The following is a 15,836-nucleotide window of genomic DNA, read 5'->3' as shown; positions in this document are numbered from 1 at the left end:
CTCTAACCAGCTGTGTGTTCCTGGCAGTTACCTGGTCTTCATGCACCTGTAATAACCACTTCACTCAAGGCCATGTCTTGTCTTTCAGGGGGGTGGGGGTGGGGTCAAAAGAAGTAACAGATACAAAAGTTTATTTTACAATGGTATTCAAATATTAAGTATTAAACTATGAGTTACTTCAAATGTTTATCTGGAGGTACTGTTTTCATTAGTTGGCACGAATATACTCCACTAGATAAGAGATTTTATAGAACCTGATGACTGTTATGGGCTGAATGTGAACCCCTCTCCCCTCATTCATATATTGAAATTCTAACCTTCAATGTTCTAGTAGTATTAGAGGTGTGTTTCGGAGTAGTGTTTCGGAGAGGTGATTGGGTCATAAGGGTGGAGTCCTAATGAATGGGATTAGTGGAGAGACAAAAGAGCTTGCCCTTCCTCTCGGCTCTGCTGGCTAATTGAGGTTACAGTGAAGACAGCCATTTGCAAAACCAGGAAGAATGCCCTCCCCAAACACCAGATCTCCCAGCACCTAAAACTGTGAGAAGTAAATGTTTGTTGTTTAAGTCACCACAATATGGTAATTTGCTATAGCAGCCTGACTAATGCAGTAACATCAAGTTAATTTGTGATTCCAAGCAAATATTTGGTCCTGTAAGCCACCTGAAGATATCTAGAAGTTCGACCCAAAGTAGTTCAAAACCAACACCTTGTTTTTATACAGATGCTTTCTCGTTTACTCCATCCATGGGCCTTTCACTATGTCACCTACTGAATTATTCCTGTCTAGGGTTTATTCTGTGTTTAATATCACTGATTGAAAAGGCAACTGAAGAATGGAACAAGGTCTTTTGGATAAATAATGAAGTCAAGAGTTCTGTACAGTCAGTGCAAAGTGGAATCACAAGACAAAAATTTCATTAAGACCCAACTTAAATGTGTGGGACCTATTAACTCAAAATTTATATTTTTAAGTTGCTCAACTCTGAATTTAAGTTTATTTAAGATTTTACAGTGCACTATTTCTCTTAACCCATCATGTCTCCTTCCACAGGGTAGGGGACCCTTCCACATTTGTCCCCATGTACCCTGAACTGACCATATCATCTTTCTGCAAAAAGCAGTGGCTGTCTCTTGATTTCCCTACTTCTTTTCTCCTTGTTCTCTAGGTTCAAACTCTAAGTTATATTTTTGACTCTGTCTATCCTACCCATACCTGCCTCAATTAGTAGGACCTTCTCAGGATATTCAAGCACAATTCAAATGTGAAATGTCTCTTGCCTAAGTTCTTGTCTCCATTATTTTGCTCCTTCAGCCACCCATTATCTACTAACTGCCTGCTTTGGGGATAAAAGATCCTTCATCCCTTTCCTTGATGAACTCAGAGTCTTACTGGGGAGACCAACACATAAGGCAATATTTAAAGCACATGTGAGGCCTGTTGCAAGAGAGGTTATTTAAAATCATTTTAAGATCACACATGTAACACCTAGTAATGTCTAGTGGAGTCAAGAAATGGTCAGGGAAGAGATGACAATGGAATTGAATCTTGGAAGACAGTGTAGTTCTTTGAAGGTAGGGGAAGAGGAACGGCGTTCAAGACAAACAGCCAAGGCTTAGAGGTATGAAAGGGCTTTATTGCTCTGCCAATGCCCTAAGCTCAAACCTCTTCTTGACACTTCTCATACAGATTCTGTATGAGTGCCTAGGTTGGCCTCAGGCACTTTATTGTCACTTCCTAATTCACCTTATATTTACTTCTGCCAGAAAAAAAAAAAAAAGTTTAAACTCAGCTCTGATGATGTCAAGCCTCTGCTTAAAAACTTTAAATTTTCATGGACTTAAATGTGTTGTTTTTTTTCATGCTATCACTCCAACATGTCATTCCATCTTCTTAAATTTCCCTCCATTCTTTTTTTTTTTTTTTAACATTTACTTATTTTTGAGACAGAGACAGAGCATGAATGGGGGAGGGTCAGAGAGAAAGGGAGACACAGAATCTGAAACAGGCTCCAGGCTCTGAGACGTGACGTGGGGAGCCTGACGTGGGGCTCGAACCCACGGATCGCGAGATCACGACCCAAGCCGAAGTCGGATGCTTAACCGACTGAGCCACCCAGGCGCCCCAAATTTCCCTCCATTCTTATCAAACTGGGCAACTCACTACTGTGTAAAGCCATCTCAGACTTTACTGCCTCTGTGTCTATACTCAGGTTGACTCCAGGGTCCTGAATGCAAGTTTTTACCTCCCGTATTTTCCCTGCTAAAAGAAATTCTAAGCCAGTTTACATGTACCTTTATCAATTACATATGTATTTCCCTCACAGCACTTCATTTTTATACTTTTTAGGGCACTCTCTACATCCTGCTTTACATTTATGCATCATGGACCCATTTCCCATTCTTGATTGAAAACTTTTTGAGAGAAGGAACTAGTTCTCTTTGTGTCTCCTGTGGAAGCTGGCTCAATGTCTTACCTTAAAATAAGCAATTAATAAAGAATAACTGACTTTACTGTTAGGTTATAGGGACACAGAGGTAAAGGCAAAGAAAAAAATTACAAAAAAAATCTATAAATTAAATCTCTTACTGGAAAGGAAGGTGGAAGAACCATATGTTTTGGGAAGCAAGTCAGTGAACCCACTGCGATTACAGCCTTCACGGGAATTGTTAGAATCTGTGGAGTGAAGTAGACCATAAGAAAATAAGTGTTTAAGTCTGAGATTAATCTTGATCATTACTGCATAAGTTTTGAGGATGTAAAAAAACTCAACTTGGGACTTATATTAGCAATAACCAACTCAAAAGTAATATTAAAATTACCTACATATACCGTTTAACTTGACCAATGTACTCCATCAAATGCTCTGAAATATAGTAAATTTCCATGTACTGCTCAGTGATTCAAAGAAAACATGGTAAATAAGACCAAACAATGGGAAAGGAATGAAGAGCAGATTTTCATAATAGGTTATTCTGCAGATTATTAATTTAACAAGGAAAGTCAAATTGTACTCCTAAAACAATGTATGAAAAACAGCGTTTTCTAGAGTTACATAGTTCTCTATTTTTTGTATATAGTAATAAATTAACATCAACTTAATTAAAAAATGAGTTGAACATTATAGATTTAGAATATCAACTCATACTCTATTTATAACTTACAAAGATACTTGTCTAAGATATTTTTTCCTAGTTTTCATTTTTATCCATACTAACAAAAACTTGTCATAGCTATGAAATGCACTTATTTGTATTATGAGTGATTAACAGGAATTCTTTACTTTTGGAGGTAATTTGCCATACTCCCAACAAATCATTTATTATTACTTTAATTCTAATTATTATTTTTATATATTATTATTATTATATCACTAATTATGTTTATTCTGAATTCACTTTCATTCATGTGGGGGTGGTATATGATGAAAAAAGGTTGGAGAATAAGGGAAGCAACTTGTTGAATCTAGTAGTGTTCAAATTCACAAAGAACTGCTAAATATTAAATTAAAATACTTAGGTGTGGCAGAAATATATCCATTCAAAATCCCACTAAATGCAATATGTTAGACACCACAAGAGTCTTTCACTCAATGATCTTCACTTTGCCCTTGACTTAGAATGACTCATGTAAATATAATCATAAGAACTCACATTAAGATGTGAGTTCTCGACTGTATCTTCCTTTTTGGAAATATCACACAGGATGATATTAATGATTGCAGAAGAATCAGTGATCTAATTCAGGAATTTCAGTCAGGGTCTTTGCAATGCTATAACCTAAGCAGGTTTCTAACACAGCAATTCTAAGTGTGCCAAAGCCATTTTTCTCAAGTTGTTTTCAGTTAAGAGGTTTGGGTTTTATCAGAAAACTATGCTAATGAACACCATTGTTTTATAAACTATTCTCAAAAGCTCAGTTTTTAAGGTTATGAAACAGATAAAGTGTAACTTTATCAGTAAACTTAGTTGTTTCTATTGAAAACAAAAAAAGGACTAAATCAGAAATACTTCATTGACATGAATCCCCATAGTCTTACCTCATAGTCTGTGGTGATCTGTATGGCTCCATCATGAATCCCTTCCAGTTTTTTTGCAGTAAGTTTGACTCTGAACACTGCAAAATAGCCTGAAGCTAATATTACCTGTATGTAGTAGAAATGACATCATTCATTAGCCTTGCTAGCTCAAGTTTCCTATTAAAATGGTAAAGAGAGCTATTGTGATGAAGTGATTTCTGAATTCTTATGTACGTCTAATGTATGACAGTGAATTGCCACACCGTCTTGTACAAATATCTCAAAATAATGTCCATCCTTTGATACTTATTCCATGGGCCACCAAGAAAACTGGCTTCCTGAGGAACAATCTGATTCCCATCTACCAAGATGGAAAGGGGTATGGTCCTCACACATCACACCTATACCCGCACAGACAAAGAGGGTGAGAGCTGGAGCAAAGGGACACAGCTTTCCACCAATCCTTCAGCTATTTTAGGGCACAAGTACAAAGTTGGTTCTGTTTCAAGTTCTGAATTTAACTGTCACATTAATAATCATGCCTTCAAAGCAACTGAGATTATTGTGTCATACAAAAGTGTCAAATATAATGGAAAGAAAAAAGAGTTAATAAAAATTTGAAAGAAGTATGGAAATTTTATCTGTTTTCTCAAGCTATATGCTGATGTTTCTGGCATTTACCTCTTTTTAACTGAAGTATAGTTAACATATAACATTGTATCAGTTTCAGGTATACAACATAATGATTCAATACTTGTATACATTATGAAATGATCACAATAAATCCAGTCACTCCATCACCACACATAATTAAAAATTTATTTTTCTTGAGATGAGAACTTTTAAGATTACTCTCTGAACAACTTCCACATACACAATACAGTATTACTAATTATAGTTACCATGCTATACATTATATCCCCATGATTTTTAACTGGAAGTTTGTAGATTTTTACCCCCTTCACCTAGTTTGCCAGCCCTACCCCCTACCTGCAGCAATCACCAATCTGTTCTACCTATGAGCTTGGTTTGTTTTATTCTTTTATATTTTACATCTAAGTGAACTCATATAGTATTTCTCTTTCTCTGTCCAACTTCTTCCATTTAACATAATGCCCTCAAGGTCCATCCATGTTGCTGCAAATGGCAAGATTCCATTCTTTTTTACGACTAATATTCCTGTGTGTGTGTGTTGTGTGTGTGTGTGTGTGTGTGTGTGTTTGCGTATCAACCACATCTTCTTTATTCAACCACTGATGGTCACTTAGGTTGTTTTCATATCTTGGCTACTGTAAATAATGCTCAATAAACATGCAGGTGCATATATCTTTCTAAATTAGTGTTTTCGTCTTCTTCAGATAAATATCCAGAAGTAGAGTTACTGGATCATATGGTAGTTCTATTTTTAATTGTTTGAGGAAGCTCCAAACAATTTTCTACAGTGGCTGTATCTACCAATAGATGAAGGTTCCCTTTTCTCCACATCCTTGACAACACTAGTAATTTCTTGTTTTCTGACAGCCATTCTGGCAGGTGTGAGGTGGCATCTCATTGTGGTTTTGATTTGCATTTCCCCGATGATGGCTGATGTTGAACATCTTTTTTATGTGTCTGTTGGCCATCTGGATATCTTCTTTGGAGAAATGACTATTTAAATCCTCTGCCCATTTAAAAATCAGACTGCTCATTTTTTTGCTGTTGAGTGGTATGAGTTGTTTTACATACTGTGGATATTAACTCCTTATTGGAAACATGTTTTGCAAGTATCTTCTCCCATTCAGTACACTGTCTTTTCCTTTTATTGATGGCTTCCTTTGCTACGCAGAAGCTTTTTAGTTGGATGTAGTCCCAACAGTTTATTTTTGCTTTTGTTGCCTTTGCTTTTGCAGTCAGATCCAAAAAAATCATCACCAAGACTGATATCAAGGGACTTACCCTTATGTTTTCTTCTAGGGGCTTTATGGGTTCAGGTCTTAAATTTAAGTCTTTCATCTGGTTTGAGTCAGTTTTTGTGAGTGGTGTGTGACAGTGGTCCAGTGTCATTCTTTCCACACTCTCTTCAATTGTGTACAGTTTGTGAAGCTGTGCTTCAATTATTAGTAGTTATATTTTATCTAGAATTCACATTTACCTTAAAATAACAAATGTCAACACACCAAACAGACTCGCTTTCTCCTTTTTTAGAAGCATTTTCTGTGTTGGTTTTGTGCAATTCTAACACTTTCATCATGACTCCTGCTGCCCAAATCAGAACACAGGTCTGAAGGTCATGGACTTGTTGGCAATGTGTGTTTCATAAGGAACAGGATGCTAATTTAGTTCATAGCTTTGGGTTTTGGGAAAACAGTTGAAAGTTTAGGCACTGTAAACTTAAAAAAATCATTTTGTGGAGTTGCTATTTTGAAGTTGGCAACTCACTACAACTTCCTATTTTAAGAGTTCATAACAATGATCTCATCTTTTTGTCCCTTGTTTTTAAATTTAGAGTTTCATATAAAAGCTAATTCTAAAACCCTAAATTTTCAAACAGGCTTTCTGTTGTTAAATGGACCTCTCAAATTTAAATAGTATGTGTTAACATATGCTATTTATTGTTAGGAAATGATCCAGATTTCTAGAATTATTGGGTTTATAATGTCTTACTAGGAAACAGAAAACTCAACCACGTGGGAGCAGATATACACATGATTTGACTCTTTACTGTTGAAAGGAATACATTAATGGCTGGCCTAATTATTATCTGTTTTCAGCATTCTATTTCTATTAAAAATAAAATCTCATTTGCAGTGACAAATATTACTTCTCATGGATATATCTTTGTTTTAAAAGGAGGCTTTATTTTTGAATCAAATTTAATACACTATAAGTTACTGAAATATACACACCCATAAATTACCACTATTCACAAATATCTGATTATGTAGCTTGAATGCTACATAGTTGCAATTAGAATATATGTCAGTACTGTTTTTCCCCTTTTCATAAATCCTCTTCCAAGCTTCTACACACAATCATCAAATTTTTATTTACTTCATATTCAATCATAAAATCATGATTTACTTTATGTACTGGACTGTTCCCAAGTATTTGAATTATTAGTAATGTTACTATAAACATCTCCATTCTCTCAGCTTTTACTTCTTCAAATTATTTCCACAGGAAAAATTCCCAGGAGTGGTATATATTGCCAAACTGCTCTCCAAAATAACTATTTTTGGGGATCCTTCTAGTATAAACTGTTTAAATCAATTTTTATAGCCTATGGCATTCCATGGAAGCATATTTGTCAACCATCTCTGTGCGTAAGGACATTTTATCTTTCTTTTGTTAAAACTGCCACAAAAAGTTCTATCCTTAGCTTAATGGATAATATGTTAAGCTCCTCCTCATACAAGGTGACTCTACTAGTTCTGTTCTGAGTAGGTATAAACTCCAAGTTCCACTTTCAGTAGTGGAAAGGGCTTTGACTAATATATCTGTTATCTCTGTTTCATGCTCCTTTATGACCAAATGTACCTATTTATACAACAGAGTAGAAGTACAAGGGCAGATCTAGAAAGGGATCAAACAGTGTTTGCCTCACTGATACTCTCTTCTCATCAGTACAGAAAACTGGCCACAAATATTCTGTATAATCGAAAACACTTTCTGCCAGTGTGCAGGGCCATCTTTTTGGCCAAGTAAATTCAATGAACACAGGGTTAGTTTAGTACCTATGGGAATTTCTCTTATAATGACACTTGTGTTACAAAGAGATTATTTAAGTTTTGTTATAGAACTTTTTATGACAAGGCAGAACTTACTCCTTTGGGCTTCAAGTGCCCTCAATATAAAAGGAGGGGTTGAAGTAGATTACCCACAAGAACCTTTTAATATCAAATAACAAATGTTACTATGAATCTCACAAAAATATTAACTGAAATATGTGTTGTAGGAATAGTTTTTTACTTCGGGTTTAGACATACATCTAAGTTTAAGGCAACAATAAGAAAATTTACTTACTGATGACTGGTCTGATAAAGAGGATTTTTCTAATTCTGGAAGGCTTGAAATTATTGTAGTTCTATTGCCTTTTTCAGAAGCTACAAGTTCTATCGATAAACCGTCTCCTATGATGTGCCAACTTTTTATGGCCAACTTAAAAAAGAGAAAGATATGAAAGTGATTATTGCAGCACTAGCATAAAATCCTTAAATGTGATTTAGAATAAAAACATATATATATTTTTTTACCTCAATTGGATTGCTGTTTATAATTGCAAATAAAATGTTACTTGCTTCTGTAGCACTCAATATGCCAAAATCTATGAAACGTTCCTCTATTTTAGGGGGTAATACAAAGTACTGAAAAGATATGAAAGAACTAGATTAAATATACAATCACATTTACATAAAAGAATGTTATCAAGAGAAAGTAGCTATATAAAGATATCCTAAGGTTTCTATATTTTATGTCAATAAACACAAATATACACATATATAAAATATAATTAAGCATTCTGTACAATGAAATATTTTGAGTAATCAGAAATGAAAACATTCATAGTCTCTATGGAATAATATTGCTTCTCTAAAGGCACATAAAAGAAATAGGAAGATAAAGTACTAGGGAAGGTTAAGTGGAGCCCTAGAGGATGAGGCAAAAAATCCTTGGTCTCAAGAAACATTATGCATTCATGAGAGCAGCCATGATATATAATTATTCAAGCAAAACAAATGAAGAAGTGGGATAATTCTGCAAGTCCCCCCAGCTCTGAAATTCTTATTGATGTTGGCTTTTTGGAGAACTACATCTTTATATGTTCTAATTTTCTTTTTAGCTTTTACATCTTTCTTATCAGTTTTATTTCTTATCTAAAGTTCTTTCATTGATTATCCTAAGGACAGCTTAGTTTGGATTTTTTTCCTCTGGCTTATTTTCTGTATTAGAAAGACCTTTATTCTTTCCTACTATTCCCAACTGTGTGTCTTTACCACCTTACTTTCATCTTTATTATTTGACTCTCTTCTTCACCTTGTATTTCCTAGTTTGAGTCATCTCTTCCTTAAATACTTTCCTCTTCACCCTCCCTGTAGTATTGTTTTTTTCTGATTATTTTCTCCTACTTAGTTTGTTTTTACTTTCCCCATGATTGTAACAGTTTAAAAGCAAAACCAAGAGAAAGCACAATGTGGGAAAGATCTAAGTACAAGCTGTAAGGGAAGGATTCAACTGTGACATGATAAGAGATGGCCGCTGGGAAGGATGAAAACCAGTTATCTGAAAAGTACTGACTGAGGAGGGATGACACCAACTTGTAGAGCTCAGAAAATGGCAAAATTTAAGTATGTACCTGTACAAAATGATTGCCTAATAATAGCTGAACACACAAAAGATGGGCAGAGTTAAAAATTTAAAGGTAGGTAACATACTTACATCTAAAAATCCTGTATATACCCGCACAGGTAAATGAAATTTAGAAGCATTGGTAATAAGTAAAATATTGTTATCTATGTGCATGGATGATGTGGATGGCATAAAAAACAGAGTAAAAATGTATCCTGATTCATTTGGAAGAATTAAGACTGGTTTGCTGAAGTTGTGAACCTAGGAAGTGAGGGGAGAGAAAAAAAACAATGTGTCAGCATTATCTAGTTGATAGATTAGTAAAATTAAAAGTATGGGTGTTCCCAGACATACTTTAAACATTGTTTTGGCTTCTTCTGGTAGCAATACATCATGAATGAGGATTGCAAAGCTGAAAGTGTTCGTAAGGTAAATTGGCCTTTCCACAGGATCAGCAGGACTGTCTCGGATGTGAAATAATGTTGCAGCGTGATCAAATCCCAAATAACTATTTGACAGAACATAAACAAATCATTTTTACCTCCATGTGTTAATTTAAAATCTAAGTTCTTCTGTTTTAATAACTTTACATTTAGCATTAAGGACATAACTGGAGAAGTATAACTATAAATATTTTAGAGATTGCACATGATTTAAAACAAAACTTAGCTTACAAAATATTGACATGTAATATAAAGAATTATTCTCTATTGAATTATATGCAGTCAAGTAAAATCAAGGACGTATTAACAGAAAAAGTTTTAAGCTATTTAAGAAAAATCATGTTCATCATTTAATTGCAACCAGCTTTGTTAAAATGAGTCCCTACCAAGAAGGATATTGAACTATTATTTCAAGTATAATCAGAAAATGAACTACATATTTTACTGCCCATTTATAAAAAGCTGTAATTCTAGAAGACTGTTTACAAGTTTATTAAGGAATGTAAATGATTTTGTTTCAAGTGACAATATACCTTGATAACAAGCCACAACTGACTGTATGTTACAGAAGGAATTACAGAAAGGAAACAGCTTCAATGATTTGAATATTATTTAAAAATCATAGATTCATTTTTCTATTGTATTACTGAATCATTAAGACTTTATATCATCCTATTTACCTTTTTCTTCTAAAAAAGTTAAACAGATTTTTCTCCTTTACAGTGGAAGTTGTTCTTTTCAACAATTCCATGGAGTTTATGTGAATTTGGATACTACTTTTGCTAGGGTCAATGAGTAGGAAAACAAAATTTACTGATTAGTGAAAACTTAGAAAGCTTACTTTAAAGAGAAACTCACCCATCTAAAACTTCTGCTTGATATGGTATTTCAAGTTTAGAATAACTCTTTTCCTTTGCCTTAACAGTTATTTTCCCAGAAAACTGAGACGGTTTTTTTGCCTTTGATGCTAAAAGGAAGCATAAAAAATAATCTCTGTCACCTTTTGCTATCAGAGTTTATATACAGAGCAGGATGAGAGTGACTTGATGTAACCTGACAAAATCTTAAAAACAAAGCTGAAGTTTCAGATTGGCAAAGAGGAGACTTTTACATTTTACATCAAATTATCACACTTTTTATCCAAAAGAAGAAAAATATTTTAATTTTCCAGTAATGGGATTAAACAGATAAGGAATTAACAAGTGAACACAATTCAGGAGGGAAAACACTGTATTTGAGTTATTTCCCTAGAGCCATAAGCCATGACTTTCCTCACACCAGGGCTTCTCAACCTGGGCACTAGTAACGTTGTAGGCCAGGTTAGTTCTTTCTGGGGTACAGGGGCTGTGCTGTGCTTTGTAGGATGCTTGGTGGCATCCAGGCCTCTGCCTGTTAGATAGCAGTAGCAGCCCCCAGATATGACAACCAAAAATGTCTGTGGACACTGACAAATGTCCCCTGGCCTAGGAGGCAAAACTGGCCCCCATGGAGAACCCCTGGTTTACAGCTGTGTTAAGAAATAACATTCCTTGTATGGCCAGAGTCTTGTTATAAACACCAAGAAAGCAGCATGGTGCAAGAAGCATCCGGTGTTGTGTATTAGCCTACCCGAACTCATAGTATAAGACTCTCCCTGCCATCATATTGCCCTTACAGATGAAGTAAAATCTTTACATTTTGTAGCAGTTGTGAATAAATCCATCTGGAATTACAGAAATAGATCCAGTTGGATCCAATCTGGGTACCCATTAGATGTTCTTTTCAAAGCAAATAAAGAAGCTGTTTATCTTTATCCTACTTAAGGTACTTCAGAAACACTTCCAGTTAGTTCTGCAAATGTGTGTAATCCAACTTTAGCACAAACAACAACACAACAACAAAAAGGGTATGACATCTAGTATGTGGCTATGTATAGACAGTGATTTAAGATTTTAAAAACTTCCCCTCTGCCCCCCTTCCCCCCCAAATAAGAAGGGGTGCCTGGGTAACTCAGTCAGTTAAGCGTCCAACTCTTGATTTCGGCTCAGGTCATGATCTCGCGGTTCAGAGGACTGAGCCCCACCTCAGGCTCCGTCTGCTCCACATGACAGTGCAGAGCCTGCTTGGGATTCTCTCTCTTTTCCACGTGTGCACACATTCTCTCAAAATAAAAAAATAAACTTAAAAAAATGCCTCCCATTAAACCTCATTTCTTTCTGCTTGTTATATGGCTATTACTAGGTTTATTATTTTAGGAGGCTGTACAATATTCCTACTATGGATGGGAGGATGGAAGGGGAGGGAGAAGGTGACACCATTCCCATGGTAATAGAAACCACTTTTTTTTTTTAACATTTATTTTTGAGAGACAGAGAGAGACAGAGTATGAGCAAGGGAGGGGCAGAGAGAGAGGGAGACACAGAATTCAAAGCAGGATCCAGGCTCCGAGCTGTCAGCACAGAGCCCAACACAGGGCTCGAATTCACAAACCGCGAGATCATGACCTGGGCCAAAGTTGGACTCTTAACTGACTGAGCCACCCAGGCACCCCTAAAAACCACTTTTAAGAAACGTATCATTTACTTTTAAAAGATGCTTTTCCTTTATATTAAATTTTACATAATTTAAGAAATACTATTTTAGCATCTATGATCTCAGGAGAACCAACATTATTGACATTCATTTATATCAAGAAGGGAAATACTGCACTGGGTTGTCAACTCAGGAGCTGGAGAAGAACAGTGTGGGAGAACTACATAGGACAACTGTTCCTGGTGAACACTCCCCCACTGCTTGGATTTATCAGAAGGATGGATCCTAAACGTTCTTAGGGTCAGGAATTACTATTGGCCGCTCTTCTTAGTAAGAGAAGACAATGTACTTGCTGATGTTAATACTGGTGGACATGACTGTGGTATCCCAGCAACAGAGAAGATAATTTATCAAAGATCTGGAAATAACTGTGGCATCAAAACCTTCTGCAGTACTATTTCTTGATAGCTGGGTTATGAAAGTATGCCACATATTTAGTCGTGATTTCTTAAAAAAACTTTTTTGAACATTTTATTTATTTATTTTAAGTAAGTGCTATGTCCAGTATGGGGCTCAAACTCATGACCCTGAGATCAAGAGTTGCATGCCCCACTGAATGAACCAGCTAGGTGCCCCTTAATCTTGATTTCTCTGGGAGTTTTCTCTGAGCTCACGGGATGAACACTAAAGCTTGGCACCCAGATTGTGCACTGCTCCCGATCCTTCCCAGAGCCCTCAAGTGCAAGGAGTAAGCACAGATGCCCTCACAAACACTGTGCAGAGTCTTCCAGTATTCTGCTATACTCGGTAGATCACAGTGATCAAATGCTCTCTTGTGATGAGTGTAGATGTGAAATGTGGGCTATAAGCAGAGATGGCTCCATTATAAAGCCAAAGTATAAGCTTCAGGGCTCCTCACCCTGCAAGGGCCCTTATGAGAAAAGCCCCATTTGGATTTCAGTTCTTATTAAATGTGATTACACACATAGTTAAGCAGCTATCAAATAACTATTTAAAAATTTTTCTGACAGCAAATTCAATAAATGTTCTAGTATAGGGGATAAAGCTGGATAAAAACATGCTATTAAGATATGTTAAAGTCTGGGTTAACATTTCAAATATCAAAATATACAATATATATGTTTGAAATCATAGTAATCTAATTTGACAATGCTATCATAAAGGCTATTATTTTAGGTAGGCAGAGCTGTCTTCCCTGTTTAAAAAGCCAATATAGGAAACTGTTACAGGGAATACTTTATTTCTATTCTCAAACATGCTTCTGAAACTCAAATACATTATCACTCAATTACAAAAAATAATGACTTCATAATTAAGGTAAATACCTTAAATACTATATATTCACTAGGTATATATGTGAAAGCCCAGATTACAAAAATTTAATTCCAATCCTAATGTATTTGCTAATACTAATTTCACTTTATGAAGCTGCATTTTCTTTCATGAAGCAATCAAATAAGAATTTGTGATGGTTTATAAGATAAACCAACCTAAGCAGTAATACAAAATCTGACTGTAAAATGGTCAGGGTTTCTATATGAAGATGTCAGTACAGATGTCTTCTAGTTTATCAAAATAAGATCGCCCCATTAGAGAGTGAAAGCCGAATACTTACCATCAAAACTAATACTTGCAACCTTGGTATATTTACTTTCTGAAGCTTTTAACGTAATTGGTTTAAAGTGTACCATTATAGCGTCATTTTGTGGTGTAGGTCGAACACTCTGCAAACAGAAAAACATATGTATCATTATTTTAGTCTCATGGTTCAGTTACTTTACACTGGAGAGTGTACTGGAAACATGCAGCAGAATAAAAAAATGGAAGTTTAACTTTATGTGCTCCCTTTAAACAGAATAGGCCAGGGGAGCCTATTCTGAGGGCTCAGTTGGTTGAGTGTCCAACTCTTGATTTTGGCTCAGGTCATGATCTCACAGTGATGGGATTGAGTCCCACGATGGGCTCATGCTGGGTATGGAGCCTGCTTAAGATTCTAGCTCCCTCTCCCTCTGCCCTGCTGGCACATGTGTGCTCTATCAATAAATCAATAGAATAGGTCAAACTGGCACAACATCACATTAATTTCATCAGAATATCTTCATGCAATAAAATGATGGCCATACGAAGAGTTTAAGATCAGTAAGTGAGTGTAAAAATCTAGAGACAAACTAGTACCATACACTAGGTATGAACACATAAAACAGGAAAAAAAAAGGCATAATGAGTCATATATGAGAAAAGGAGACATGAAGATTTATGATAGGGTCCCTCTTAAAGAACTCCACCATACCAAATGTAACATCCTATGTTGAATAACATCCTGAAAATGAAGAATGCTGTGAATTTGGGAGCCAGTACTCCTCTGCCACGGTGTTTTTGCAGATCCCTCTTCTTCCTCTTCCTCTTCTTTTAATATTTACTTACTTTTTAAAAATATTTATTTATTTATTTATTTATTACTTAAAAAAATTTTTTTAATGTTTATTTATTTTTGAGAGAGAGAGACAGAGTGCAAGGTGGGGGGGGGGGGGGGGGGCGGGGGCAGCGGGCAGAGAGAGAGGAAGACACAGAATCCGAAGCAGGCTCCAGGCTCTGAGCTGTCAGCACAGGGCCTGACGCAGGGCTCGAACTCACAAACCATGAGATCATGACCTGAGCCAAAGTCAGACACTTAACCAACTGAGCTGCTCAGGCGCCCCTAATGTTTACTTACTTTTGAAAGAGAGACAGAGCATGAATGGGGGAGGGCAGAGAGAGAGGGAGACACAGAATCTGAAGCAGACTCCAGGCTCTGAGCTGTCAGCACAGAGCCCGATGTGGGGCTCAAACCCACAAACCACGAGATCATGACCTGAGCTGAAGTTGGGCACTCAACCGACTGAGCTACCCAGGTGCCCCTTGCAGATCCCACTTCTAATGGGACTTTCTCTACCTCCCTAGGGCATGGCTGTGTAAGTGAGGCATGCCACTGTTACCAGGCAAGGCTGTACTCTCAGCTGTGGGACTGAGCAGTAGACTGAAGGGCTGTGTAGCTTGGAGAGGTCAGAACAGTTTAAACTTAAAAAATAGGATTTTTCTATTCAACAACTAAATCTATAATAACAAATACCATAAAAACTTGCACTTTTGGAGCAAACTAGAAAAATGAATACAATTGAAGGTGCAGTTACTTTTTTTATTACCTTAGTGACACAAAGCATTTTTCATTGGAAGGAACCTTAAAGATCCCCATCTCCTTCCCTGTTTTACAGATGAAGAGAACCTTGCAATATGGAGTGATGTTTCAGTAGCTAGGCATCAAGAGGCGGGACTGGAAACCAGATGTCCTGACTTGGTTCAGGGCCTGGGCCCTTTACTGGCATCCTAGTGCCTAAACATGTATTAATGAAGTCATGGTATTGTACACAAATCTTGATCAATACTCTTCCTTTAGAATTGAACTAGGGGGCACCTGGGTGGCTCAGTCAGTTAAGTGTCCAACTCTTGATTTAGGCTCAGGTCACACTCTCATAACCAT

At 36.3% G+C, this 15,836-nt stretch overlaps 1 protein-coding gene across 2 annotated transcripts in view; it reads right to left on the bottom strand.

The window, feature by feature from the left end:
• The window catches only part of TMEM131 (transmembrane protein 131), a 235,913-nt gene that overhangs the window by 47,616 nt on the left and 172,461 nt on the right, over positions 1-15,836 (bottom strand). For both annotated transcript variants that reach the window (XM_027072610.2, XM_053200488.1), the window contains 8 exons: positions 13,935-14,043; positions 10,646-10,754; positions 9,699-9,852; positions 9,435-9,605; positions 8,252-8,362; positions 8,022-8,156; positions 4,041-4,145; positions 2,591-2,677 (listed from right to left, as the gene is read on the bottom strand). In XM_027072610.2, the coding sequence (XP_026928411.1) occupies positions 2,591-2,677; positions 4,041-4,145; positions 8,022-8,156; positions 8,252-8,362; positions 9,435-9,605; positions 9,699-9,852; positions 10,646-10,754; positions 13,935-14,043 (981 nt within the window). The remainder of the gene's footprint in view (positions 1-2,590; positions 2,678-4,040; positions 4,146-8,021; positions 8,157-8,251; positions 8,363-9,434; positions 9,606-9,698; positions 9,853-10,645; positions 10,755-13,934; positions 14,044-15,836) is intronic.

Source organism: Acinonyx jubatus, chromosome A3, assembly GCF_027475565.1.
Source record: "Acinonyx jubatus isolate Ajub_Pintada_27869175 chromosome A3, VMU_Ajub_asm_v1.0, whole genome shotgun sequence".
NCBI lineage: Eukaryota > Metazoa > Chordata > Mammalia > Carnivora > Felidae > Acinonyx > Acinonyx jubatus.
This window is presented reverse-complemented; position numbering and strand designations above follow the sequence as displayed.